The sequence below is a fragment of the Primulina huaijiensis genome, chromosome 5 (assembly GCF_012295235.1).
Source record: "Primulina huaijiensis isolate GDHJ02 chromosome 5, ASM1229523v2, whole genome shotgun sequence".
In the NCBI taxonomy this organism is placed as follows: Eukaryota; Viridiplantae; Streptophyta; class Magnoliopsida; order Lamiales; family Gesneriaceae; genus Primulina; species Primulina huaijiensis.
This window is the reverse complement of record NC_133310.1, coordinates 20,173,920-20,201,386: the sequence shown is the minus strand read 5'-3', so window position 1 is coordinate 20,201,386 and position 27,467 is coordinate 20,173,920. Positions and strand designations below refer to the sequence as shown.

The 27,467-nt window shown below is 34.6% G+C and overlaps 4 protein-coding genes across 7 annotated transcripts in view; 2 read left to right on the top strand and 2 right to left on the bottom strand.

Annotated features, from left to right (window-relative positions):
• Positions 1-9,754, bottom strand: part of LOC140976949 (glutathione S-transferase L3-like) — an 80,981-nt gene extending 71,227 nt beyond the window's left edge. The window contains exons 1-9 of one of the 3 annotated variants that reach the window (XR_012175346.1): positions 9,536-9,754; positions 9,346-9,420; positions 9,032-9,092; positions 8,763-8,849; positions 8,486-8,584; positions 8,302-8,404; positions 8,061-8,143; positions 7,506-7,613; positions 7,124-7,375 (exon numbers count right to left, since the gene is read on the bottom strand). Coding sequence is in view for 2 of the 3 variants with exons in the window: in XM_073441399.1 (XP_073297500.1) it covers positions 7,289-7,375; positions 7,506-7,613; positions 8,061-8,143; positions 8,302-8,404; positions 8,486-8,584; positions 8,763-8,849; positions 9,032-9,092; positions 9,346-9,420; positions 9,536-9,705 (873 nt within the window). In the remaining variant the exon portion in view is untranslated. Of the gene's footprint in view, positions 1-6,857; positions 7,376-7,505; positions 7,614-8,060; positions 8,144-8,301; positions 8,405-8,485; positions 8,585-8,762; positions 8,850-9,031; positions 9,093-9,345; positions 9,421-9,535 lie in introns of those variants that run through there. The other 2 variants (XM_073441399.1, XM_073441400.1) reach the window with 2 other exon arrangements.
• Positions 3,521-6,716, top strand: LOC140976948 (APETALA2-like protein 3). Its single transcript, XM_073441398.1, has 9 exons — positions 3,521-4,343; positions 4,656-4,681; positions 4,776-4,806; positions 4,918-5,005; positions 5,084-5,229; positions 5,549-5,652; positions 5,769-5,899; positions 6,077-6,169; positions 6,318-6,716. Exons 1-9 carry the CDS (start codon positions 3,796-3,798, stop codon positions 6,537-6,539), a joined length of 1,389 nt encoding a protein of 462 aa, XP_073297499.1. The 5' UTR covers positions 3,521-3,795; the 3' UTR covers positions 6,540-6,716.
• Positions 9,755-11,357: 1,603 nt separating the features above from the next.
• LOC140976935 (uncharacterized) lies at positions 11,358-19,163 on the bottom strand. Of its 2 annotated transcripts, none has more exons than XM_073441374.1 (12): positions 19,059-19,163; positions 18,512-18,633; positions 17,355-17,482; positions 17,115-17,265; positions 16,839-16,948; positions 15,939-16,022; positions 15,800-15,848; positions 15,595-15,686; positions 14,697-14,832; positions 13,503-14,475; positions 13,024-13,134; positions 11,358-12,784 (listed from the first exon to the last, which is right to left on the bottom strand). In XM_073441374.1, exons 2-12 carry the CDS (start codon positions 18,602-18,604, stop codon positions 12,180-12,182), a joined length of 2,532 nt encoding a protein of 843 aa, XP_073297475.1. In that variant the 5' UTR covers positions 18,605-18,633; positions 19,059-19,163; the 3' UTR covers positions 11,358-12,179. The 2 variants fall into 2 exon arrangements, with proteins under 2 accessions (XP_073297475.1, XP_073297476.1); XM_073441375.1 differs by lacking the exon at positions 19,059-19,163 and adding an exon at positions 18,951-18,969.
• A 2,812-nt stretch (positions 19,164-21,975) lies between these two features.
• On the top strand, positions 21,976-25,048 carry LOC140976934 (NADH dehydrogenase [ubiquinone] 1 alpha subcomplex subunit 8-B). Its single transcript, XM_073441373.1, has 3 exons — positions 21,976-22,116; positions 22,641-22,829; positions 24,700-25,048. The coding sequence occupies exons 2-3, from the start codon at positions 22,642-22,644 to the stop codon at positions 24,827-24,829; spliced, it is 318 nt and encodes a 105-aa protein (XP_073297474.1). The 5' UTR covers positions 21,976-22,116; position 22,641; the 3' UTR covers positions 24,830-25,048.
• The last annotated feature ends 2,419 nt before the right edge of the window (positions 25,049-27,467 follow it).

Here is a 27,467-nt window from a genome sequence, read left to right as displayed (position 1 = left end):
ATATATTTGATTGGGCTGAAAACGTAGGACCATGGTATGACAACATTGTTGTAAAAGTATTCAGAGTTGGCATAATTTAAAATCATATATATTTTGGATTTTGCGGGAAGACATGAATACCCATTGGTCCCACCACTTGCGTCTCTTCAATTCTTTGTATGCTTCATCTTGTTTATAATAGGAAAAAATCTTGTGTTTTGTGGTCACAACTCAGTTATATGGATTTAAATATCTAAAAATTATAATTATAAAAAAAACATTTTAAATATTATTTTTTGTTATTTTCCTGATGACATTCACTTTTAATTTTATCAAACATTATCCTTTTATTGGTTAAAAGCTTAATTTGAATTTTTTTTTCCTTGAGTATATTCAACATTAAATAAATCAAAATTTAATTAATTAGTTAATTAAAAATTTTAAAATATATTATTCGTAAACAAAAAATAAAATTGTTATATTGTATATTATATTAAATACCCATAGTGCTGTGAATAAAGAAAATCTAATTCACTTCATAAAGCGAGGAAATATTTATCAAATCAAATAACTGAAACTACGGATGCAACGTTTGGGAAACCAAACTCCTATTTGATAAAAACATATCTAATCAATATAATGATTAGGTGTTGCATGAATGTGTTCAAACAACATTTCAATATACCCTTGACTCTAAGCTATTTATTAAATTATCGATGTACATATTTGATCTCCTACAACGTCTTAAAATCTCTGTTTTATCAATCCGATCCATGCATCTATCTTTGATTATTTATAAGGTTAATTCGTCCTATATTTTATTTCTTGAATAGAATCCTACAAGACATGTAAACAAAAGTTTCATTAAGAAATAAACACTTTTAAATAAATTTATCATATCTAGTTTTATTAAATATTTCATTAGTCNTATTGTGGATAAATATTTGTTATTCATATTTTGATAAAAGGATAAATCCTTATTTTCCTCAGCAAGGATCACGTTTAGTTTAACCTCCTCAACAACCTACTAATCATGAAGAATTAACAAGCTGTTCATGTGAATTTTACCACAAAATTCGAAGAGGATCATAAAATCATGATCCACACCACTTTAACTCATTTTTCTCTCAAGAAACTCACACGTGATACATGAATTAGTACTCGATGGGAACAAATTTTCTTCATTTCATCAAAAAGTCAAAACACCAAAACCCGACCAATTATTCTCATGATCCGAGCCTCCCCTCAAGCCTTATCCTTCCTCCGATCGAGGTTATTCCTCTTCACCGCGTTGGGTTATACGCCTTACATGAAATACCGAGAGTATCACTCATCTCGAGAGCTTATCAAGGATTGTTACCGGGAACATCCTAGGAATCCACCCACATGGCTCGATCTAGAGCCATGATTTTACTCTTGATCTTTCAATGTGGGACTTCGGTTGTTTTCCCAACAATTTTGACATAAAATGTAATACTTTTCATGGACCGGATTATGTTGGAAGTCCATCTCACAAAATCGAAGTTTGACGATAATCTCATATAAAATTTTTGGGTCGTTAAATAGCTACACCGTTATGATAATACCCTAAAGATAGCTCGAAATTTCAGTGTATAAACTCTTGATCACGAAATGTATACACGTTAAAATCATAAACTAAATTTGCTGGTAAAAGAAAAGACATCATGAAATCAAAACGGTATAAATTAACAATAATAGTAATATTATTAGTACTAATAACAAGCTTAAACTAAATCGTCCACGATATTTTAGATAAAAAAAAATTAAATTAACTAGGCCATGGAGGAGACCAGAAATTATATTATTAAACAAATATAAATAAAAACAATAATATTAAAGTAGAAATTGCAAAAGGTCCCTCTTTTATTCATTGGTCAATACGTTGCACACGTGACTTCTAACCTCCCTGCTTTTATGGTTAATTTTATAGTATAGATATCTTGTGAGACGGTCTGACGAATCTTTATCTGTGAGACGGTCAACCCTATCGATATTCACAATAAAAAGTAATACTCTTAGCATAAAAAGTAATATTTTTTTTATGGATTACCCAAATAAGATACTTGTCTCACAAAATACGACCCGTAAAATCATCTCATATAAGTTTTTATCAATTTTATATCGTATTCTTTGACTTTTCCTTTTAATGGTTTGAAATTACATTTGAAAAGCTAATTTCAAAATAAAATAGGGACAGAGAAATTAAAGCATAATTAATGAATATTAAATAATTTAATATTTATAACATTTAAGGCTGCATAGAATTTTTATATGTATATTTCAACGATCATCATCGTTATTAAAAAAAAAAAGAATATCAAATAAAATAATTTTATTTACATATGGAAAAACACAAGGAAATTAAGCAAGTGCAACAACTAAACATAGTACTGATAGCGATATTTGTACTGACATAATGTAATATTAAACTTACTAAAAATGGGTAATAAATTTGAAAGTTCTTCTAGGGAATCATAAAATTTATGATGTATAAATTTAACACAAAAACTCTGGTAAGATGTTCTCATGAGTTTTTGATGAGTTAATTTTGTGAGACTAATCTTTTATTTGGTTTATTAATGAAAAAATATTATTTTTTATTATAAACATGGATAGAGTTAACCCGTCTGATAAATAAAAAAATGACATATTGTATTCTAAATGTTTACTGTATTGCTTGGAACGCAAAATCAGTTTACTAGTTAGTTTTTTTATTTTTAATTTTTTTGTTCAAGTGTAATAGTGAAAAACTAAGTTGATTTACTTTATATTTGAAAATTTTATTTTAAAAAATTCATGAAATGACTAATAATTATTTAATAACGCGCAAAATTCTAATTTTTGTTTTGTATGTCTCTCTTTTTATATTTTGACCATCTGTATCGTCAAATTCAAATATTATATAAGTTTTTTTTCAATTTTTTTTCTTTACCACGTGAAGTTAATATATTTTCGACTTGACGTTTACGTGTATTGTATCACACTAACACTTTCGATATAAAGAATTGAGATTTTCACAAATTGAAAATATATGACTAAAATCTAATTTTGATATTGATATAAGTAATCGAAATTTAATAAAAACAAAATAAAATACGAGAATTTTCGTGAGTCAATTATGTGAGATTAATTTTCAACTCAGCTTGATCCGACTCTGTCTCTAAAAAAATATTAATTTTTATATCAAAATATCATTTTTTTAATAAATATGTACCAGATCAACACGTTTTACGATTTATTAAAAGAATAGGTCTCTTGTGAGACGGTCTCACTAATCTTTATCTGTGAGACGAGTAAACCCTATCGATATTCACAATAAAAAGTAATACTTTTTCGTGGATGACCCAAATAAGAGATTCGTTTTATAAAATACGACCCGTAAGACCGTCTCACACAAGTTTTTGCCTTATTAAAAATTCCCCGGTTATCTTAAAAGAACTTTTTCAACAAATTTATCGGATAAAAGAATCTAACAGTCAAAAACATGAGTTCTCATTCCATTTTTGCTTACTCCTTTCCTTTCTCTTTTATCCATTAAAGTGGAAGCAAGCAAGTGGAATGGGGAACATACACTCAACTAGATACATACATATTTTGTATGTATAGTTTGTTACACTCTCTCTACGCATTAACCAGTTATGTCTTCTCCCTCCCTCTCTCTCTCTATATGTATACATCCATAACAATATCAACGCACTTCTCTCTTTGATTCTCGATTTTATATGCAGCAGCACATACACAAGCATCGGTGAACCGTTCCCTCTTTGATTTTCTCTCGCTCTTGGGAGTAGTGAAATGTTGGATCTGAATGTTGTTGCGGGATCGTTCTCGGTGGATTACTCCGTCTCCGGGGATGAGTTTCACACCCAGAAGACTGAGGCCGCTGACGTCGATTCCGTGACTTCCACGACCACCTCTACCACCAACAATGCGGCGGCGGACGATCGTGAAGATTCTAACAGCTCTAGTCGCCGGAATACGATCCTCTCCACGCTCAATTTCTCTATACTCAACGGAAACGTCGTAGAGGTCGGAGACGATGTGAATAGTAACGACTTTGTTGATAAGCACGAGTTGCAGCTTTTCCCGGGTGAGATGACGTCGTTGGATTCTTTGTCTTCTCCTCCTGCGGCTTCCAGGTCTAAGTGTTGGTTGAATTTATCGCTGCCGGATGTTTCAGTCTTAGGAGGGGCAGAATTGGGAACTTACAAGGCGCAGGTGCCGGTGAATCGCCTGCAGCAGCCACCGGTGAAGAAGAGTAGGCGTGGGCCACGCTCTCGTAGCTCACAGTATCGAGGGGTTACCTTCTATCGGAGGACCGGAAGATGGGAATCTCATATCTGGTCTGTCTATACATACATTTTACATACAAAAATGCATGCATGTGTGTGGTGCGGGAGATTATCCGATAACCGGAGGATGCCTTTAATGTCTCGAATTATATACAGTAATACCCTATCCTTTACCGCCGATACGCTGGTCATTTGATCAACAGTTCGATCTTGCAAGTCAACAATTGATTGTTCTATTAGTTTAGTTCCTCGGTGCTTATTTTGTGGATGGAATTTGAGTGAGTTTCGTGTTGGGGGTGATAGGTGAATATCGTAGGCTAATCTTGTTTCTTGATTTTTAACTGAGTTTTGTATTTGTGGCAGGGATTGCGGCAAACAAGTCTATTTGGGTAAGAAACCGTACAATATATTTCTTCTTTTATAAAAAGAATTCTTGTTTTACCGAGAATCTACTCAGAATGGATCCGATATTCCTAATTTCAGGTGGATTTGACACAGCTCATATCGCTGCTAGGTAAGACTTTTCACTTTCAAGTATAGTGGACCATCTTGTAATTTTGAGCTATTCTTGATGGAACTTTAGTTTCTTGGATCTCTGTTCGATGAAATATGTCAATCCTTTCAGAGCATACGATCGAGCGGCGATCAAGTTTCGTGGAGTTGATGCTGACATAAATTTCAATATCAGTGACTATGAAGAAGACTTGAAACAGGTTCGGAAGTATAGGTTTTTTTTCCTAAGAGTAATTTTCTTTTTTGGTTTCTAGAAACTTTGATAAGGTCATCTGCAGATGAAGAACTTGACCAAAGAAGAATTTGTTCACATTCTTCGTCGGCAAAGCGCTGGGTTCTCTCGAGGAAACTCAAAGTACAGAGGAGTAACTCTACATGCATGTGGTCGCTGGGAAGCAAGAATGGGTCAATTCCTAGGAAAAAAGTAAGGTTACCTTTTTTTTTTGGGTCATTATTTTCTGATTGATCTATGAAGTCAGGGATAGTTGCTATATGAAGAAATGGCAACTGCATTCCCTTCATATATAGGATTATGATGGTTTATTGCAGGTATACGTATCTTGGTTATTTGATAGCGAAGTAGAAGCTCCAAGGTGGTTGCGATTAAAAATTCATTCCTTGTTTTGACCATTTGATTTCACTTATTTAGCCTCATGAATTCCTTCTGCTTTTGCACGTAGCCTCGCATTTAAGACCCACCCATTTTTCATAGTTTGGGGCTCATCCAACAAACCTTCATTCAGGGCTTATGATAAAGCAGCCATCAAATGTAATGGGAGTGAGGCAGTCACCAACTTTGAGCCAAGCATACATGAGAGAGAGATAAGAATGAGTTCGAGAGATGGAGGTATAAGTCCAATTCCTGTGTCCTACTTCTATCCTTTTCTTCTGGTTGGCTGTTTCTTGTACAACAGAAGTATCTCATACATTTGATTCTGTACGGGTGTGGAATCGTGGATGCAGGTAGTTGCAGCAGTCTTGATCTTAATCTTGGGATATCTTTAGCTTCAATTAGTCCAAATGGTCATGAAGCTACCGGAAGTTTGCCGTTGCCATACGCATCCTGTGAAATGCCTGATGGGAAAATCATAAAGGTGCTCGTTTCTTCATGGGCATGCTTAAAATATTTTACTTTGAAGTTTCGTGTTCAGCATCATTCTCATCACATAATTCATCTTTATACACACTTTTAATGTCAATGGTTAACATGCTGATGAGATGATCTTATATTTCATATCAAGATTGCTGATTTTTTTTCTGCACAATCACAGGTAGAAAACTCCCCTGCCGTTCCCCCCCATGGGCTAGAAATGGCCACCAAGTATCCTCACATGTTGACTGGCGGGTTTGCAACAAGCAACGAGGTCGTTATTTCTTTTGCCTTTGTTATCATCTCCATATTGCATCTCCTTGGAAGAATAGTATATGAAAGAAACGATCGTTTCAGATATCAACGTCTCTCAGTGATTGTAGTTCTTATTACCTGACAATGACATATTATCTCATTGATAGGAAAGAGGAATGGTAACAAACAAGGAAGCAAACCCTTTCCCTGGATTCCATAACTGGCCCTGGAAAATACAAAGCCACGGTGTGGTCAATCCCGTCAACCTTTTATCTTCTGCAGCATCATCAGGATTCTCTTCCAGTACCACTGTCCCTTACCCCAATCCCCTTCTGTCTTCAACATCCCGAGGCAAATTCCCCACGTCTGCTTTCCAAGGCCTTCAATGAAGAATAACTGTGGCAAGAACCTCAGAAACATCACTGCAGCAAATGCAGTAGCCTCACTCTTAAGAGGTTTCTATTTTGTTCTTCCTACAACTGATTCAATAAAGAGGATTGAACATTAATGTGTGTATAGATTGACATATAGGTAGTATATATACTTCGTATCGCAATTATTGGGTATACTCCTGCAATTATTTCCTCGATATATAATAGCCTTTCATGAATCTTCTGCTAAACAACACAAGTTATATAATGATACAAGTTTACCAGTAATATATTTAAATCTGATATTATAATTATAACAATGAAATTTAAGATGGGAGGAGAAAAGAAAATTAACCTGCTGCTTTTATTTTCTCTCCTTGGCTTGCAAACGTGAGTTGAAGTGTTGTGAATTTACGTTTCATTGCTATTTCTACTTTATACATACCATGAGTTAATTGTTTATTTCTTTTTTATATACAATTAATCCACGTATTATACAGTTACACACTTTTATACATAAATAAAAGATTACGCTATATCAGTTCTTTACATTTACACATTTTCATAATTCTATTTCTCAATTTTTGGGTTATTAAGAGTACAAGAAAGTCCTTTTTATGAACACATCCAAGGCTTAAATTTCGAGTCATGTTGCTGACGGTGTTCACCGCACAAACAACAAAAAAGGAAAATTAATGAGCGGGTACCGATACAAGGAGCAATCTATTTGGCCCCTAGTTGAGAAAGCAATGAAATTTATGGACAAATTATGTCGAGAAACGTTTTTTGTAGCTTTCAAGGTGCTCCTCGGCGTCGCGTTGAGTTTGTCTGTATGCCTCAATCTTGTTCATCTCCTGCACGTAAGTGATTTGGTATGCGACACGATATTATACATGAAATATATCTCATAATTGTGACACAACTTTGACGAGAAATAAAAGGATTTCTAAGTGTAGATGGGGTTGTCCATAGTTTTTGTTGTACCTCAATCCATACACAAAGTTTTGGCCTGCTGTCAGTAATGTCAAATTTCTTTACTTCTAAGAAAAAGGGCTGAAATCTTTCGATGAAAGGAGCGTAAGCTATATCCACCTGAAGTGAATCGTCAAAGTAAAAATTATCAGAAATTTGATGTTAGAAAGTGTAAACATCAAAAAACCAACAAAAAAGAAAGATAGGTAATTCGTGGATATATGGACTCTGGGTACATTTCCTATAAACCTCTTCTGTTATGCTAAAGAGACAGTTATCCGTATTTTCTTTGCCGTCCATAGATTTACTGGAAGTCTGGAAATCTATAGGATGAAAATCCCCCGGGGTCTCTGTCTAAAAATATTTGAAACTATTTTGGCGCTATAAAACGAGGCGCAGCCTCTTTAACATAACACAAGGGGTTCACATACAATTAACTGCACTTTGACAAATATCTTCTCTGTAGAAAATATTTGAACTTTCATATGCATGAACTCGCGGTATTACAGAGCTAGACATGAAACCAAAAAAGTAGTAAGAAAGATTGCACAATCTTGCTCCACTTACCAAACTGAACTGGCCTAGGAAAAAAGGTCCATCGTCGAATTTGGAAAGAGCAGTCTCAATATCATCAAAAGGAAGCGAGGCTGCTGCATTTGTTGCAGATATCACCAGGGCGAAGATGGAACATAGCATTGGGAGGCAATGTGAGTTCAATGGAAAAGGAAGCGATGACTCATTTCTTGATCATACACATAGTTTTAGTTTGTATTCACAAAATCTCTCATGGCAAAAGAATCAAATTTACCAGCTTCGTTCATTTTGTCTTCCTTTAAAGAAGTTGTAACAGCTTTGTAGAAAGTGTTGGTGAACGAAAGTAATTCCTCAGCAAACTCTCTCTTTACAGGATCCTACATTGTTTAATTAGTTCTGGAAATAGAAATTAGGAAATGCTGGATTTGCACTAAATGGTATAATGATTTTTCACATACACTGGGAAAAAGTGAAGGCCCTTCAAAGTTACTATCAATATATCGAATCAAGTCGAGGCTCTCTCCCTTAACTTGGTTATCGTGTTCTAGGGCCGGCACCTAAAAACCTTGCGCGTAACATTAGAAGAACAGCAAAGGGAAATTAGAGAAAACAATGTGATGTATTGAATTATGTAAGCAAAATCACTATGTTATGAGACATTAATAATTGAATTTAGATTGTTTTATAGTTGATGATATTGCTATAAAACTACTGATTTATTCAAATATTTTGCACCTTATTTTCATGGTACACTTTCTCCTTGTACCAAGATGGCCTGTCGTGAAGATCAATCGGGACCAATTTAATCTTATCTTGCAATCCCTGTTCACAAAAGATAACACTAGCGAAATCGTCACAGATGGTTAATCCAGAACTTGATTTGAATTTCATAAACAAAAGTAAACACTACATCAGCAAAGGTAATCGAATATAATCGATCAAGTATAACCGATCAAGTGAATCATATTCCAAACTAAAATGAGTTGTCAGGATGGTAAAACAACCTTATAATTCCGAGTAATCCACACGCGTTGAGCATACGGGCACGAGTAAGATATATACAGCCTAAAATGAAGAAGATTATCACAATTTACAATCAATAAATCATCAAGGGTACGTATGCATTACTAATGCCAAATAAATTTCAAACGAAATCGACTTCTGAGTCTGAACCATGATTTTGATGACAGGCCACTGACGGTACACAAATTTTTTTAGATTTTATTCATCTCCATTCCCAACATTTTAAGCCATATTAAAAAAAAAACCCATTTGACAAAAAGATTGCAAGTTACAATTAACATAGATGCTTACTAACTTGGGGATTCCATCAAAAATTGTTGGCGGATCCGAAGAGGAATTAAAAGCAGGTGGAAGGACCTCCTTCACAATTCTGCCACTAAAATCAAGGATATTGAAATCCATTTCTTGGAAACTAATAATCATCAAGAACAAAAAATAGCACGGCTCGCCGTCGATTTTTCAAGTTTATCAAAAAGGTAATTTACCCAGAAGCCGTTGCTGATAGTGCTACTGCAATATTGCTTTTCCCAAAGGAACTGTGGAAAACTATTGGGTTCTTGAAGCACAACTGGAGACCAAGATTACTCCATTTCTGGCATTTGCCATGAGTGTAACAAGGGATATAGCGTTGATAGCTTAAGTTGAAAGTAGCCATTTCTCTCGCAGTTCAGATGATTGGTTTAAAATCAGGGCAGGTCAATCTAAGCAACANCTAAGACAAAAATGTTGTCTGAGTCTATTTTTTGCTCTTCCAATTTTGTCCTTGTGTGATACTAATATTATACTTTTGTTTTTTTCTTTTTATTTTTAAATTTCAACAAACACTTTTGTTTTTATTTTTTTAATTACAACGATTCAAATAACAATTTAGTTCTTCAATAATTTGTATATATCAAATTACATTGTAGTCCTTTACTATTTCTTATAATTACATTTTGATCCTCATTTAATTATAAACAAAATAAATTATAAAAATATTATACAAGTACGCAATGCGTGCGTCGGTGCACTAGTATATATACATGCAACCACACACATACGATGTGTACGACCAAAAATAATTATAAAAAATAATTACGTAACTTACACAAAAATAAAATGACTACAAAAATATCATTATATGATAATATGTAAATTTGTTATTAAAAATGTTATATTATTTTTTTTAATTATAAAATTTTATACATACTATCAATTTAAAAATTTAATTATCTGTTGTTGATGAGAGCCATTGTAGCGGATACTTACATAATAAATCTAAAACAGATCGTGAATCTATATATAATCATAAAATAAATGAATAATAATTCACAAACCCAAAAAATCTTACAAATACAAATATTCCCTTCCCAACATCGTCCTTCGATCAATTGAATTTTTTTTCAGAAATTTGGATGTACTTGTTTTCTTAAAAGATGGAGGATTTTGTCTTGTATACCATGTAACACTACAGTACTCTAAATGAAACAATATTATTAGAGCAGACATCTTATGAGATAGTCTCACGAATCTTTATATGTGAGACAATCTCACGAATCTTTATCTGTGAGACGGGTCAAACCTACTGATATTCACAATAAAAAATAATACTGTTAGCATAAAAAATTATATTTTTCATGCATATCCCAAATAAAAGGTTCGACCCACGAAATTGATTCGTGAGACCGTCTCACAAGAGTTTTTGTGGTATTATTAAGATCCCCAACTCATCTAGAAAAATGGATCAAGACACGCAAAAATAGCGGAAAAACATACGTGTATTTTGAATTCTTACATAGCAATGTTTGTTGCCAGTGAATGGATTCTATGTTTGGCCCAGAGTTGATATTTGAAGCGGACAATTATTCATTACATATATAATGGTGTTTTATGAATAAATAAAACTGTATCCTTTTTTTTTTTCTCATGTTAAAAAGAATAATTCGATGCTATTTTTGGTATTTAGATGGTTTTCAAACCAAATATATCAGGACAACTTTTATAGGATCTTCACTCTTAATAAAATAGTAAAAGTTATTTCGAAATTGAAGAAAAAAATACTTGTTCAATACAAGTTATTTCGATATTAAAGAAAAAAAATATACTCCAATATAAGTTGTTCCAAAACCTTTATTTCAATTAATAAATACAATGAAATTAAAACACACTCAGATCACGCCGTAACCAATATTCGGCGGTGGTCGATAGGATCGGACATGTTTAGTGATGTTGTATATTGCAGATATGAGAATTGTAGAGTATGATATCAACTTGTGGGATGATTTGTGAATGTGGTAACTTCCCTTTTTTTTAAAAAAAAAAAAAAAATTTTCTGGTTTGTCTCTAGTTTTGAGTCCTCGTGATGCTGGGTGAAGAAGGATTAGAGATTGGATATTTGAAAACTTCTTGAACTCGTTGCCCATAATATGGTTGACTTGTCCCCATTTTTTCTTGCCCGGAACACAAATTGATACGGAAGAGTGCAGGAGAGGGTAGTCTAAGGAGTCTTCTAGAGGAGCCATTTCAGCTCTTCGGGATTTCATCAGCAATTTTATTTTTCCCCTGTGTAGTTCAAATTGGATTTGTTTCTCCCTTGCTTTGATATAAAAGCTGGACGAACTTACTCCGATCATTTCTCCCCACATTTGGAAGTAAAATACTCTAGGCTTGGATTAAAAGTTGTAAGAGAAGTTCATTTCCACCACCCATATTTGAAATTTTTTGCTCTAAATCTATGACACCTTTTCCTTTCTTAACTTCCATTAAAATCTTCCAAACATTCCTTTCCATTATTTGCTTTACAAATCTCAACTCTCAAACTAAGCTAAAATCTCCTAAACATTCCTTTCCTTTCCTTTCCAAATCTCAACCCTCAAACTAAGCCAAGTCAGATTTATGGCATAACCCTGAGAATAGGTGGTACCCAATCTTGACAGAAAACATGCTTAACTAATAGGCTTCTTTAAAAGTTTTGGCATAGTCCTACTCTAATGCATTGCTGATTTACTCAAAAAGTTGTGAATGCACAAACCCGTGTGCAGCAAGATTGATATCAGATCGTCTCATACTTGAACCACAGAGACAATGAGTTTGACAATGATAGGAGTTCATTTCAACTGCGTTATGAGAATACGATTACAAAACTTGAGCTTATACATCACCTGAACTAAACATTAGATCCCCATACCCAGGAAAGTACTTGTTTACACCTAATCTCTCGTTTCTCCCAAGTTCTGTCATCGGCATGCCACCTTTACGTTGAAAGTCGTCAAAACTACGCATGTGGTATCCATTTGTGTTTGAAATGTGCCCGTTTGCATATTTCTGCTGTGACAGTTGCGTGAAGGAAGATGTGTCATAATTCTGATGTTGATTGACTAACCTTGACGACAAGCCATAAATATGGTCTAGAGAAAGTTCATTCCCCATATGATTGGTATGACCAAATTCATGCAGCAGAGAAGGATTTTGCAGGGCGAATAATTGATTGAGTTTCGAGTCTTTATGTGCAGATAATGATTGCTGTTGCATCATAAGCCAAAGTTTTTTATCATCTTCATATGCACTGCGATTTGGTGTACTAACTGGCATCATTTCAAAGCCCGGGATTTTCTGGACGTTCAATGGTTTAACTACACCACAGCTTAACATGGCAGGATTGATGAAATTGACATTATCGGTGCTGCTACTGAATTCGGTAGAAGGGAGTTGAAGCAAAGTGCTGGACAAAGAATTAGTATTCACCAAAGGGCTTCCTGCAAACACGAGAGAAGAATTATATTTATCGGTTATGACCAATAATAAAGAAAACATTTAACGCATCGGCTGCTTTATGTGGTTGTGCAGACAATAATAGGTTGTCGTCATTGGGCAGTGAGTTTTTGAGGTCCCAAGCTTAAAAAATTTGAAGAAAAGAAGGAAATAAATGAAAACGTGTGAAGACGCCGCAAAAAATAAATTTTAGAACAATATGAGATGCGCTAAAGGCACAAACCAGATGGGATACGGGACATGCCGCCTGTCCTCTCGCAAGAAGAAAACCCAGGAGGTGGATCTCTAGAGGTCGCTGCAAACCCTGGTGGTGCCAAACTTTGAGCTCTAGTTCCTGTAAGAAGAGCTGGTGAGGATTCAAAATCACAAAATCAGGCAATTAAATAAACAATTAACAGAGAAGAGATTGTCATCCCAGGCAAAAAAATTAGCCAACACGAGCAAACTGATCTGGAATCCTAAACCTCACCAAATGCAAATATCAAGAAAAAGTATCTTTCTAAGGACCACGAATAGGACGGATAGGACAGTCTCATCAATCAATATTCTGCTTAAGGAAAATATTTTAAAATTAGCAAAAACTGGATGTGCCAAATTATTAGCAAGTGGATGCGGACCAGCCTATTTGGTAACAAATAGATAGGAATAATACATTTAATCAGTTTGATAAAAAGAAAAGGAACAGGAATCCACAACAGTTACCTGGATACTGAGGCTTGCGCAAATACTGCTCCTTGTTATCCCCAAAATCCCGAAGGACAGACCCAACTACTTGACTCCCAAAGCCATCCCTTCTAAAATATGAATAAGCTGATTGATCACTATTAAGGGTATTCCACGAAGAACCATTCAAGCCACGAGTTTCATCAAGAAATTCTGATGCATCGTTAGTCTTTGTCGAAGACCCTTCCCACGGATCAAAATCCATGGACATGATATTTGAAATTATACTGCTCTCCACAGCTTCTAAACCAGAATTTTCGTCATCATTGGGCAAGTTACCATCATCAAGTCTTCGCAGGTGCTCTACTATCTCGTCATTGGAAAATGAACTGGAGCTTCTATATATTCTATCTGATTTGGAAGAATTTTGGAACTTCATCTCCTGCCATGCATCACTTAATACAGAATTTACACATCTGACAGGTAAAGAAGCCTCATCTTCACGATTGTGCTCATTATTATGATCCACGCTAAAGTCTCCCAAACTGTGAGTCTTATTCTGCAACAATGCAGGACCACAGGAATCCTCCGACATGTTTGCAGCATAAGATGGATGAAGAAAACAAGACTTTTGACTTGGACCATAGAGATCTTTAGATCCTTGATCTTCGAATAATAATGAATCTTCCCCGGCTTGTCTATCTGGGATATTTTTAGATATTCCATTTTCAATGTGATTGGATGATGAAACTCTGAAGAGGTTAGGAAAAGAATATGACTGTCCCGCATGTATATCTCCGCTCGTTGTAACTGAAGATAATTCGGAGCATAATTTTAAAACCCTATCTTCATGTACATTTCCATCTTTTTCGAGATCAGGACAATTAGAACGGCCAACAATATCGACAAAAGTTGTCATTTTGAGGGGCGCTGCAATACCTCCCTGCTTTTCTGTGGAAGGAAGTGAGAAAATAATTTCTCCTTTGCCATTTACCGAGCCAGGAACTGCATCCTGGACAATGACACCAGAGACATTTATTCAAATAGGTTCTCAGTGAAATACAAGAATATGAAAGGTAAACATGTTGGCACTGGATACGTTTAGCGGTAATGTCTTCTAAGGTAGAGCCATTAGCAAAATTAGCACTACATGCACACTATATCAAGATATGCACTGAACAGGTCTTGAGTATATCTTAAAATAAAGCAAGCCGTTGCAAAATTGGCACTTACCATGGTATTTTGGGATGCGAGTTTGTCAGTAAAAGCACTGCTACTACTGTAGATATCATCCACTGGTGGTGGCAACACATCCCCCGACCGTGTTACCGCACTATCAATAGCACCAACAATTTGTTGAACCCTACTCCTTTAAATTAAAAAAGAAGAAAAAAAAATTAGCAATCTGTTCATAGAGAATTAAAGAGCACAATAAGTAAAACATTTACCAGCGTAAGAATTATAATAAAAATTACAACTTGCAAAAAATATATAATTTATTTCCGTAGACAAGAACAAAAACACAAACGGCAATCTTGCTAGAAATTAACTTCATTGATTAGATCAGAGAAAGCAATGTCATATGGAGCCAATACTCAGCATAATAAAAGGCTTTTACAGTTGAAGGAGCGGCATAAGATTACTCGGAGTTGAGCTCAGAAACAAATCAACCCCACATCGAAATTTTAGATAGCTCTTGTAATTTTCTTTGGACTCGGAATGGTTATTTTGTGTTTGCCATTGTTTTATATATTTTCTCTCTTTTTAATAAAAGAACGCCTTGCACCACCATTATTTCCTCTAACAAGCGTAGATTCCACACTATGTAACACTTTTAAGATAACGAGAGTCGAGAGTAGACCACAGAGAAGTTGCTGATCATTCAAGTAAAAAAATTATTTTCCTTCCCTAGGTGGGAGCATACGACAAAGCTGTGAATGAAAATCTACTCACACCCCTTAATAACCAAAGCACATCATGTCATAGCGAAAAATCCACTTACAGCCATTAATAACCAAGTACTAGTTGTTTCTCAGTGGTCCACTTTGGCATTGGTTGTAGAAAATCAGATGATATGACAAGTTAAAAAGTGAGAGATATCAGTAGTAAGAAAATGTTGCCTACGTTATACCTCGTATGAACTGCAGCAACCTCATCTTTTCCAAAACTATCTTCATCAGCTCCAATACTATGCAAATATAAACAAGTGGGATTGTTGCAAGGCTGGGAAAATAAAACAACTCTGAGAAACTTGTCCCACAGCAAAAGAAGTTGCTAGCCGCATCCCAGAAACGAATGCAAAAAAGAAAGCCCTACAAAGCATGAAATATCTATACCATGTTTTTCAGCCAAGCATGGCAATATTTTGCAGTACCAAACGATGCTCTGCAGAAGTGATAGTCAAATTGTTAGTGCGAAAACTTCAAAGCAGCGTAACTTACTAAATCAAAAGTAGGAAAGAGAACTAGTGTTTACCTTAAAAATCTACCTTCTAGGACAAAACCATGCACTGATTGAATACATCGAATTGCCTCCTCCTCTCTTGAGTAAGTTATGTATCTGGAACCAAAAAAGATAAAAGGGAATAAAAAGAGGTCAAGTATAAACTTTAAAGGAGAATGCTTGTGAAACATCATCCACTGGCATGGAACAATTCCCAAGACATAACGTTCTAATCAGAACTCACAGAGAAAACCATGAAGATAGATAAAGGAAGCGAGCAATTGACATCAACCATATATGTAGTACGTGAACATGAAGATAGATAAAGGAAGCGAGCAATTGACATCAATCATATATGTAGTACGTGAATAGGAATCCCACAAATTCGATTGAGACTCGTTATCCAGTCTTAGAGGGAAAAATAATGGGGTGGTCATTTTGCCCCTCTTATCAGAATTAATCCTCTCATTACTAATTGAATCACTTCGCCGGTAAAAGCTATTGGTTATCGTCCTAACTCCCTTGTATTATAAGATGCAACATTTTACTCTTCTTACTACTTATAATGTCAACTAATTCAGACACAATTTAGCTCCATATTAGATAGAACATATTCATAAAAACACAACGATTCAAATACATTTAGTGAATAAAGCATATGATTTCCAATCTTAAGAAAATTCAGGTGTCTGACTCTAACCATATATTCACGAAGAATGTATCATGATGTAGAAAGTTCTAAGCTAATTGAAGAATTTCAATGCTGCAAGAGCAAATATACAGCAACTAACAGCTAAATGAACAGCCATAAAAGAAAATAGTAGTACAATTCAATTCACACACACACAAGAAAAAGAAATCTACTCAACTAGCAGCTTTGGACTCGCACACACAAACAAAAAGAATCTATTCAACTAGCAGCTTTGGACTCACACACTGCAAGTCTCATTGACAAATTGCTGAATTGCACCACCAGCTGTTCTTGAGAGAGAGACCTTGTCAACTTTCCCATATTGACCAAAATATTCTTTTCGCTGCAATAACTGTTCACAAAAACAATCCTCCTTAGAACTGAAAAACATAAAACAGCATTTGAAGCATCACTTGATCGGATACAAGGTAACAACATACTTAATAATATTCTAAACAAAAAAGGAGACAAACCTGCTGATGTATGGAAAAAAAAGAACTAGCAAAAGGGATCCTTACATCTTCATCGGCAAGACTAAGAGGTAGCCCAATCACATACACCATTTTGCGTTGAATGACTCTGACATTAGTAAGATCCTTCTTTACTTCAGTAGTCTTTGGCTTGACCTTTGGTGGCTTGTTTTTGCGAGTAGAATTTTTATTCACCGTCCTACATTATAGATGAATAAAACCTTCAAATTTCCATATCACAGCTTCAAATGAAAGAACAATATTGAATCAAAAAATAACAACAGCAACCTTCCACAATCTGTCTGCATTGCAACAATTTTATCTTTATCATATATTGTTCGACAAGCAGGACATCTTCCCTCTGTTTCCTCTTTCTCTGCCATGTCTATTATATGATGCCAACACCAAACACAGACCTGAATAGACACGGTAAGTGAAGATTGTATAAAATCCAATTACGATATACAAATCAAAGTCTTGGGAAACTAGTAAAAAGATGTCAAGATTGAGGCATCAATGTGGTAAGTAAAGTAGGGCCAACTTTTATTCCTCAAAAGTCAAAACCTAGATATATACACAATTACTTCAAGCCAACTTTACTTGACTAGAGAGAGAAATTTACAAGTTGGTTCAGGAAAGTCTCAAGAGCATCAAATAGCTAAACTTGCACAGGTTCGATAATTAAAACCCATAATATGTAATGCAATGCATTGATCAAGATTAATCTTAAGTGAGATGGGATATGAATTTAAGGCATGCAGCCAGTAGACCATTCTAATCCCAGTTCACGAGTAGCCCAAAAATGAACTAGAGTTGTCCAAACTACCCCAACACAATGGTTTTCGTGCTAGTGACAGTTGCATTTAGTCACAAACAAAAATATCTATTCACGGTTACCCTCATAACCCTATGCTTAATGGATGACTTTGATTTGTTATTTATGAACCATAGGCTATATGAAAATGATTGAACAAGCATGACTAGACAGCCAAAGGTTCTCACAATCGACATAGTCCTTATTTCGTGACCGCCAGCCAGAAAAACACTTAAATAAATCAAGATGTATCATGCTCCTCCATACCATGTCAGCATTAAATCGTTATTACAACATAAGTAGATATTCTTCACGTTTGTATTGATGTTTTCGTTCATCTTTGTTATGTTGTCCAATGTCTAGTTACACTCAAGATTCATGAACTTCTATCACACTCTGGCATTTAGGCATTGATGGTGATAAGTCTGATGGAAAAGACAGGCTTGAAAAGAAAAAAGAAAGAATCAATTACACTGACCATGGATGAAACAAGTAATTTACAAACAATCATTCAATATCCAACAAATTACTAAAGTTTAAGCAGCATTTAATGCACTTAAACGCCTAGATTTTCCCAAAACAACATATAGGAAGTAGACGCTGTGTGTCGAGAAAAGAGCAAATATCGCACCTGGTAACCACATTGGCAAGGCTTGAATTGTTGATCCGTCCAATCCATTTCCTCCGCGCACAGTGGACACCTCTTCTCCTCTTCCATGTTCATTATTGCCTTTCACCTCCCAAAAAAAGTTCCTGCAATGAAAATAGAAAACACCAACAAAAATAAATTCCATCTGCAATCAAATGAGCATAAAAACATTCAGAGACATTTCCTCTCACACACATACAGACCAAAAAACAAAGGCGCACAAACCCTAACATGTAAGTCCATTTCCATCCCAAAAACAAAAACAAACGAACAAACAAAATCTCTACTTTAATTTTCCGGATCAGAACAGAAGCACATCCCATTTCACCAAAAATCCAAAAAAAAAACGCGTGTGAAAACCACCAAAATCTCTGAAACGAAAAATGTACGGCACAGGCCAGAACCGCGTCAAAGCACGCACATTGCATCGAAAAATGGAAAGCGCACACAGTGACGAAATGGACAATGAGGTACAGTCTCTATGCCGGAAATCGAACAAGAAAACATCAATCGAAATGCGAAAACTCACAGAGATTTTTGGTTCAGACAAAAGGCAGCGAGACAATTAAAGAGAGAAAAGAGATTAGAGAGCGAGGAAATGTAAACGATGATTGAAAACCACAGGATTGACACGCCTTTTATGGATGGCTTTTATTATTATTATTAATTATTATTTTTATATGAACCTGAATTTATTATTATTTTATCTTCGAATATTACAATTTATTTTCCTTTTTTTTAAAAAAATGGCTACAATAAGCAGCTTCGATGCGTCACAAAAGTATGGCTGTGCGATATACATACATACACATATATATATATATATATACATATATATTAAGTGGGTCTTATGTGAGACCGTCTCAGTCAACTCTACCGATATTCACAATTAAAAGTAATACTCTTAGCATAAAAAATAATATTTTTCATGGATGATCCAAATAAGATATCCGTCTCACAACATACGATCCGTGAAACCGTCTCACACAAATTTTTACTATATAATTTTGATATATTGATCATCTACTATGTCTACTTTCATGTTTATCAATGAGTAGAGCACGATGAGTGGACTGCATACATATATATACATGTATATATAGAATTTTATGATACAATGACTTCTAAATTTGTATTTTTTTTGTGGTTTTTCAAATTATCATAATATGTGGGTCATTTAAAAAATAAAATTTTACTGTATTTTTTATGCTTAGTAATTCTTATTGCATAGTTGTTGTGTCACGCGATAATATGTATTATGTGTTTGTGTGTGTGTTTTTACTGAGCGCATCGTTAGATACGCATATTTGAATTCATTAGCTGGTACAAGATCTGCCTCTTGGATTAATTAATTATATTGATATATTTTACATGTAATTATAAAATTATGAATTATTTTGTTTAATGTGCTATGATTGTAAGATCCCGATATAACGTAATTTTTTCGACACATTAAAAATTAAATATAGAAACTGTTGAAATGATCCATTTCAATAGTTACCCGAATGTTTGAAAATATTCTTGTTTCTTGTCGGAACATTTGAAAGTTATGTGAGTTCTCTAATTTTTAAAAAAAAAACAAAATTGAAATTATTATTCAGTCTTGGATCGATAAATTTGATTTAGATGAAATCTATCAAAATCACATTTGAAATTACATGATATGAAATGAATTTAATTTTGTCGATCACGGCTTGTAATCATTTCATTTAAAATCAATCATCTTAACTTCATCAATCCAAACATGACCTAAAAAATTTTGGATACTAGTTGTAGGATTATGCATTTGTTTTTTTGCAAATATTTTAAATCACACGGCATCTTAATCGTTATGTTTATATTACACTTCTAATATGGATAATTATTAGACGTCAACTATCCATCTAATAACTTCATTTATTGCAATATGTATGTATTTAATAAATGTGTATGTATTTGGCGAGCACATGACCTTGACTTTAATATCAATATTACGATCAAATGTATATCGTTTTACTAAAAATTATAATCATAATTTGTGGTAAAATACTCTCTCTTAATAGGGAGAATTGTTACACCAATGTTAACAAAAAACATAAAAATATCATAATAATTATGTTTTGTCCCTTATTTACATATATACTTAGATGGCTGATTATTTATTTTATTTTATTTGGATGATTACTAATTTGATAATTAGCGATTATTTGTATATCGACTTGATTTTGTAACTGTATTATTAACGGGACTTGAGCGTAGACCCGAGAATTGTTGATTATCTCGGACAAAGAAAGTACAAATAAACAACTAAATCTACCTGAATAAATTAAGAAAACTATTTATAATTAGCAGGACTCAAATCTGATATCAACAAATCTCAAAATCTCAATCTTAACCATTAGACTCGATCTTATTTTAATATTTCTTATGTTAGTATAATAATTAATCAACAATCTCGTATAAATAATGGACACGTGCATGACAGGATTATGTAGGACTACGTTTAACAACCGTACACAAATAATTTGACGACACACCTATTGAGACTTAAACATACTTAGTTGTCGAAGTCATAGAATGTTAGAAATGACTTTTTTTTAAGATTAATAAAAATTGAAATTATGATTTTTTTTTCTGGTATAAAATTTATTTACGTGTATTTAGATTTCGATTGTCTACATTGATAGCTATAATAATTTCAAATGTAACATGAATGTAATTGAAGAAGTTCACGTTATCTCGATTTAAATCAAATGATATGTCGATGACTTTTATATATATATATATATATATATATATTTGTGTTAGACGGTTTCATGGGGTCATATTTTGTGAGACGGATCTCTTATTTAGGTCATCTATGAAAAAATATTATTTTTTATGCTAAGAGTATTACTTTTTATTGTGAACATCGGTAGGGTTGACCCGTCTCACAGATAGAGATTCGTGAGACCATCTCACAAGAGAGCTAATCATTTTGGCAATAACTTGTGTGAGACGGTCTCACGGGTCGTATTTTGTGAGACAGATATCTTATTTGGGTCATCCATGAAAAAGTATTAATTTTTATGCTAAGAGTATTACTTTTTATTGTGAATATCGGTATGTTGACCCGTCTTACAGATAAAGATTCGTGAGACCATCTTACAAGATACATACTCATTAATTTTTTGACATAGTGATGGTCTAGTGCACACGTCAGCATGGTAAACTGAATTAGGCAATTATTGTGAGTCATACTTGATCGAGAAAATCTAACTAATGTATATTTTGATCGATCATCTGCTCTAATAATTCAGACACATCGTAACATCGATTTTTAGAAAATCGAATTATGCAAGTATTGTGAGACTGACCTGACCAAGAAAGTCTGACTAATGAATATTTTGATCGATCACCTGCTCTGAAAACTCAGACATGTCGTAACATTGTTTTTTTGAAATTTCTTGTTTTATGATATGATCAATTATTTGTTTAAATAGTCCATTGGTTCTGGGCCCGAGGGTCAAGCGCTAAGCCCAATTCAGCCTAGTTCAGCGCTATTTCTGCCCCGCTTCATCCAAATTACCACCGAAGTCTGAACCTGGGAACGGAGGACGCAACAAAAGGTAAATATTTTATCTCGATTTATTTATTCTCTATCCCCGTTTAATCCAAAGAATTCGGAAAATAATTGTTTTCAGACGATTTTTCGGGTTTGATAATGTTTAAATGTCAATTGATTTGTGGTTAATGGGTATAATTGACGACGAAATGATTATTTTAAGAAATTCGATTCGTGTTGAAAATCAAAAATTGGAAATGTTTTTTATAAAACCTAAATTCCGTGTAAAGTGGCCTTTGATGATTTTTGGTCGTGTGTGTCAATTTATATCTGGCCTAATAATTTTAAGATTGATCTTCTGTTTACAAATGCTTCTGATTAAAAGATCTTAAATTGGATTATCTTTTTGTGCGATGCTACAGGAAATATCTTATCAATTTTTTGCATCTGTGTGAAGTTAAATCAGATAAAAATCGACACTTTGTTCCGGAATTGTTATTATTATTTTAAACGCCAAATGTTGCTGGTAGCATATGGCTTTCAGTTATATTTTTGTGAATGCTGATAGTTTCGTAACTTCTGGTTAAGGATGGCGAGTGGCTCAGATGTGGCAGGAAATCCAGTCCCGACATCTTCCGTGTTGATGGCAGCTGCCAAACACATCGGAACTAGGTGCCGTGGCGAGAATGTAGCATTTTTGAAGTGCAAGAAGGATGATCCTAACCCTGAGAAATGCCTTGACAAAGGACGTCAAGTTACGCAATGTGTGCTTCACTTGTAAGTTGATGGTTTACTAGAAATTTTTTATGCCGGCAGAATCTTTCTTTTTATGGAAATCCTTGAGTTGGCTATGCCAGTATACACTAGGGATTTTTCTTTCTTTGTTTATTTACTTCTGAGAAGATTGCTCCTAGTTTAGGCAGGACTTACTCTTTTTGATTGACTTGAAAACATCTAATTTAAGTTAGCTCAAATTATTGGGGGGATATCAAGTAAAAACATGACTTGTCAGGTTAGTCTTTTTGTGCTAAAAATTAAGTTTTTTTGTGGTTTAATCTGAACACTATTGTCGATAATGTGGTGCGTTTTGTGATTTGATAGGCTTGTGATAGTGGTAGCGATGTGATTGGGCATTGCATTTGGGACTTCGTATTTTCAAGCTGAATGTTCTCGGTTGATTTGTTTTGAATGTTCCAGTTCGAACTGCTCATCCCTGAAGCTTTCTGCAATTCGTTTTGCAAGTTTTCACTAGGTTTTAATTTTCAAAGTTTGGAATGATCGAAGCTGTGCTTTTATGTTTTAAGTGATGTCCATGTTATTATCCATCGAACAGTGTATTTGTCCATGTGTTTGCTCATGTACTTTATTTAGATCCTTCAACTTTTGAGTTTTGAGGCCTTACTTACAGGTATGCAAACCTTCTGAACGTATTGTTTCTAAACTCTGATAATCAATAATTTTGGATGAAATGCTAAGAAACTTACAGATACAAGTCCCTGATGTATTGTTGTTGGATTTTTTATTCTCTCTATTAAGACCAGAGCTTCCACATTGACAATCACGAATGCTCCTGTTTGGAAATCAAACCTCATACTGTAACTATTGTATCACCTCTACTCACACAGTCAAGCCAAATTTGTTGTCTCCAATACCAAATCCCAATTGCTGTCCTTTCTCTCATTCTTCCATCCCTACTCAGCTACCATTCACCACATAGTGTGTTTTTTTGATAAGAAGCACTATTCATTGACAAAATTAAATTTTACAAATGAAGGATAAGGCATTTTTCTCACCCGTGTCAAGGAAAACACAAATTAACACCCAATCGAATGCCTGACATCGAGATGAATAGATTACACAGTCATTGATTTAAGCTAATATTGGTTGCTGTTTGACTAGTAAAGATCTAAACGGGATGTATATAAGTTGTTATTGGATTAATTAAGAACTGAATTCATTGAAATCTTTGAATGGTTGTGCACCCAAAATGCAACCCCATTTTTTATGCATTCTCATAATTGAAATATCTCGTTCTGTATTCCTTTTAAAATCATTTGTTTATTTCTTTCCACACTTACAGTCAGTGAGTCACTATCTTCCACAACTCTTTTTTGGAATTTTTCCCTTCTCCTTTTATAATTGGTTTCTAACTGTTCATTTCGAAAATATTAAAGCTTCATCACCCCAGTTGTGTACGTGAAATCATACATCTTGCTAGTTCTTTGAGTTTGCACTGATTATTTGCAGATATAGTTTTTTGTCTTGGTATGTGTATTTTTCTTGTCTGATACCGGTTTGTCAGATAGTGACCCATATTTAACGTATATGACAGTTTCTGGATAACATTGATGAGATAAAAAAAGGCCTTCTTCAATATGTCGATGAAACCTTCAAACCTCATAGAGAATTTGGGGATTTTTTCCGCTTGCACCCATAAGGAAATCTATGAGAAAAATCTCCTCTCTCTTTCAAAGTCTAGCAGATTCGCAACATGGGGTTGAAATGCTTATGATGAAGTTGAGACTGAAGTAGGAATAAAAAATGGAAAATGTTGCTTGAAACTCAACTTTCTCTGGCTAATAAATCTCATAAATGTCGAAACTTTTGCTTGTGCATTTATGGATTCACTGAGTTTTTATCTCTGCAGACTTAGAGATCTTCACCAGAGTTGCAACAAAGAATTAGATTCATATGCTGGGTGCATGTATTACCACACGAATGAATTCGAACTATGTCGCAAAGAGCAAGCTGAGTTTGAGAAAGCCTGCCCCTTGTGATGAACTCAACATCTCCCATCCTGTGAACATAATAAGTAGTTCTGCAAGAAGCAGATGTTGTTCGATTCGATGTACTTGGAATGGATCTTTTTCTTTGTTGTATGGTAAAGATTGCTTGCCGAATTTGCATTTCCGTGTCCAGAAACTCACCCTGTTTTGATGTGAAGACTCTTTAATTTATTCTTATCGCTCGGTTCAAGTTTAACCGTGTTTCATTTTTTGGCTGCCTTTATAGGTCGGTTTTCTAATTTCCGGCTGAATTGCAAAATTACTAATGTTGTTAATGATAATAATTTTTATATTCTTTAAATAAAAATCCTAATGATATTGATAAAAAAATTAAAAAAAATCATATGAAATAAAGTATTAGGACTAATGGGCTAATAGCATTCGTTCAACACACTTGTGAATTTCATGTATAGCACAAAATCTCTTATAAAAAATTAGTTAGCTATTAATGTTCATCTTTCAAAAATAGGCTAAAAAACACTTGTGTAGAAAATGTAGTTATACGTGTGTGTGTAGAAAATGCTTGAATTCACATCACGTACTCGTGCATGGAAAAAACTCGCAGTTTTAGTAGAAAAACCCGAAAAAATTAAAGATCGATATATATTTTAAGCTATGTCGGCAAACAGGAAATGCAATTATTGCATTTCTTGTAGTGATTAAATGCATGTCGCGAGGTTTGTCAAAGTTGGGTGGCTGATTGGCATTATTTGACTCAGGAAAGTTCGAGGAAATTTATCAAACGCGTTTTTCACACTGACAGGAAGCTCTATAAATAGAGCTCCCTCCTTTCATTCTAAAATCATCCATTCTTCGAGTTTTCTCTCATCTTATAATATTCTATAATATTTGTGAGGTGTTTGTTCTCCTGTATTAAGAAAGTGTGTGTTCTCTTTGGAAACACAGTGAGTGAGTTGTACACCACAAAATATTATAGTGGAAATTCTTTTCATCTTGCCCGTGGTTTTTACCATAATAATTTTTAGGGGTTTTCCACGTAAATCTCGGTGTCCAGTTTATTCTTCATTTTCGGGTTTTATTATCTCAAATTCCGCACGTGGGACCAACAAGTGGTATCAGAGCCTTGGTTTAAAATTTCTTAAAATTCTGAGTATGCTTTGTGGTTGCAGCCTAGACTGATCTTACACATCAGAAAAGATTTTTTGAGATTTTTTATTTAAGGCGGGATTATTTTGTCCAGTCTACTAAAATTGTTGTAGACATAATGGCGGGAAGGTACGAGATAGCAAAGTTCAACGGAAGCAATTTTATGCTGTGGAAAATAAAGATACAAGCAGTTTTAAGAAAGGAGAATTGCTTGGCAGCTATTGGAGATAGACCGGTGGAGATTACGGATGATGGAAAGTGGAATGAGATGAATGACAACGTTGTTGCCAATTTACACTTGGCTATAGCAGACGAAGTATTGTCAAGTATCTCTGAGATAAAAACAGCCAAAGTTATCTGGGATACTCTGACAAAGATGTACGAGGTCAAGTCGCTACACAACATGATTTTCCTAAAGAGAAGGCTTTATACTCTTCGGATGGCGGAATCTTCATCGATGACCGACCATATCAACATACTTAATACTCTATTTGCCCAACTCACTTCCATGGGGCATAAAATAGGGGAAAATGAACGTGCGGAGCTTTTACTTCAAAGTCTACCAGATTCATATGATCAACTTATCATCAACATTACCAACAATATTCTTATGGGCTTTCTAAGATTCGACGATGTATTAACTGCGGTTTTCAGAGAAGAAAGCCGGCGCAGGAATAAGGAAGATAGGTTGGTAACAACGAAGCAGGTAGAGGCTTTACCGATGATGAGAGGAAGATTTATGGACCGTGACTCCAGTGGGAGCCAAAGACGAGGTAGATCAAAGTCGAGAAGTAAGAAGAAAAATATTTACTGCTTTAAATGTGGCGGTAAAGGGCACTTCAAGAAAGAGTGTACGAGTATCGAGAAGAGTTCTCAAGGAAATGTGACCAGTACTTTAGGCAGTGGTAAAAAAACTGTCTATACAATCATGAAAAATAAATTTCTAGATCTCGCATCTACTTAAAATTGTGAAAATATGAAAATATCTTTCATTGTAAGAATTTTCTATTACATATTATTCAGCGAAGCAGCAACTGTTGCAGAAGGCAGACACAAATTTTGTGACACATGGATTATGGATTCAGGAGCGACGTGACACATGACGTCTCGTAAAGAATGGTTTGATCATTATGAACCAGTCTCATGAGGATCTGTATTCATGGGAAATGATCATGTCTTGGAAATCGCTGGGGTCGGTACTATCAAAATTAAAATGTTTGATGGAAACATTCGCACCATACAGGAGGTACGACATGTGAAAGGACTGACGAAAAATCTTTTGTCCTTGGGGCAATTGGATGACATCGGGTGCAAAACTCGGATCGAGAACGAGATCATAAAAATTGTGCAGGGTGCGCTTGTGGTTATGAAGGCGGAAAAGATTGCTGCAAATCTGTATGTACTTTTGGGAGACACACACAAGGAGGCAGAACTAGCTGTTGCATCAAATGGTTAAGGAGAAGAATTAACAGTGTTATGGCATAGAAAACTCGGGCATATGTCAGAATGGGGGTTGAAAATT

Bases quoted from the DNA above. Each gene is read 5' to 3' on its own strand.
- LOC140976948 (XM_073441398.1), top strand. From the start codon at position 3,796: ATGTTGGATCTGAATGTTGTTGCGGGATCGTTCTCGGTGGATTACTCC. The intron at 5,006-5,083 runs GTTCGGAAGTAT...GGTCATCTGCAG, and splicing joins ATGAAGAAGACTTGAAACAG to ATGAAGAACTTGACCAAAGA. The intron at 5,900-6,076 runs GTGCTCGTTTCT...GCACAATCACAG, and splicing joins CTGATGGGAAAATCATAAAG to GTAGAAAACTCCCCTGCCGT.
- LOC140976935 (XM_073441374.1), bottom strand. From the start codon at position 18,604: ATGAACATGGAAGAGGAGAAGAGGTGTCCACTGTGCGCGGAGGAAATG. The intron at 14,476-14,696 runs GTAAGTGCCAAT...GTCATTGTCCAG, and splicing joins TCGCATCCCAAAATACCATG to GATGCAGTTCCTGGCTCGGT. The intron at 12,785-13,023 runs GTTTGTGCCTTT...TCGTGTTTGCAG, and splicing joins CATGTCCCGTATCCCATCTG to GAAGCCCTTTGGTGAATACT.
- LOC140976934 (XM_073441373.1), top strand. From the start codon at position 22,642: ATGGCGAGTGGCTCAGATGTGGCAGGAAATCCAGTCCCGACATCTTCC. The intron at 22,830-24,699 runs GTAAGTTGATGG...TTATCTCTGCAG, and splicing joins ACGCAATGTGTGCTTCACTT to ACTTAGAGATCTTCACCAGA.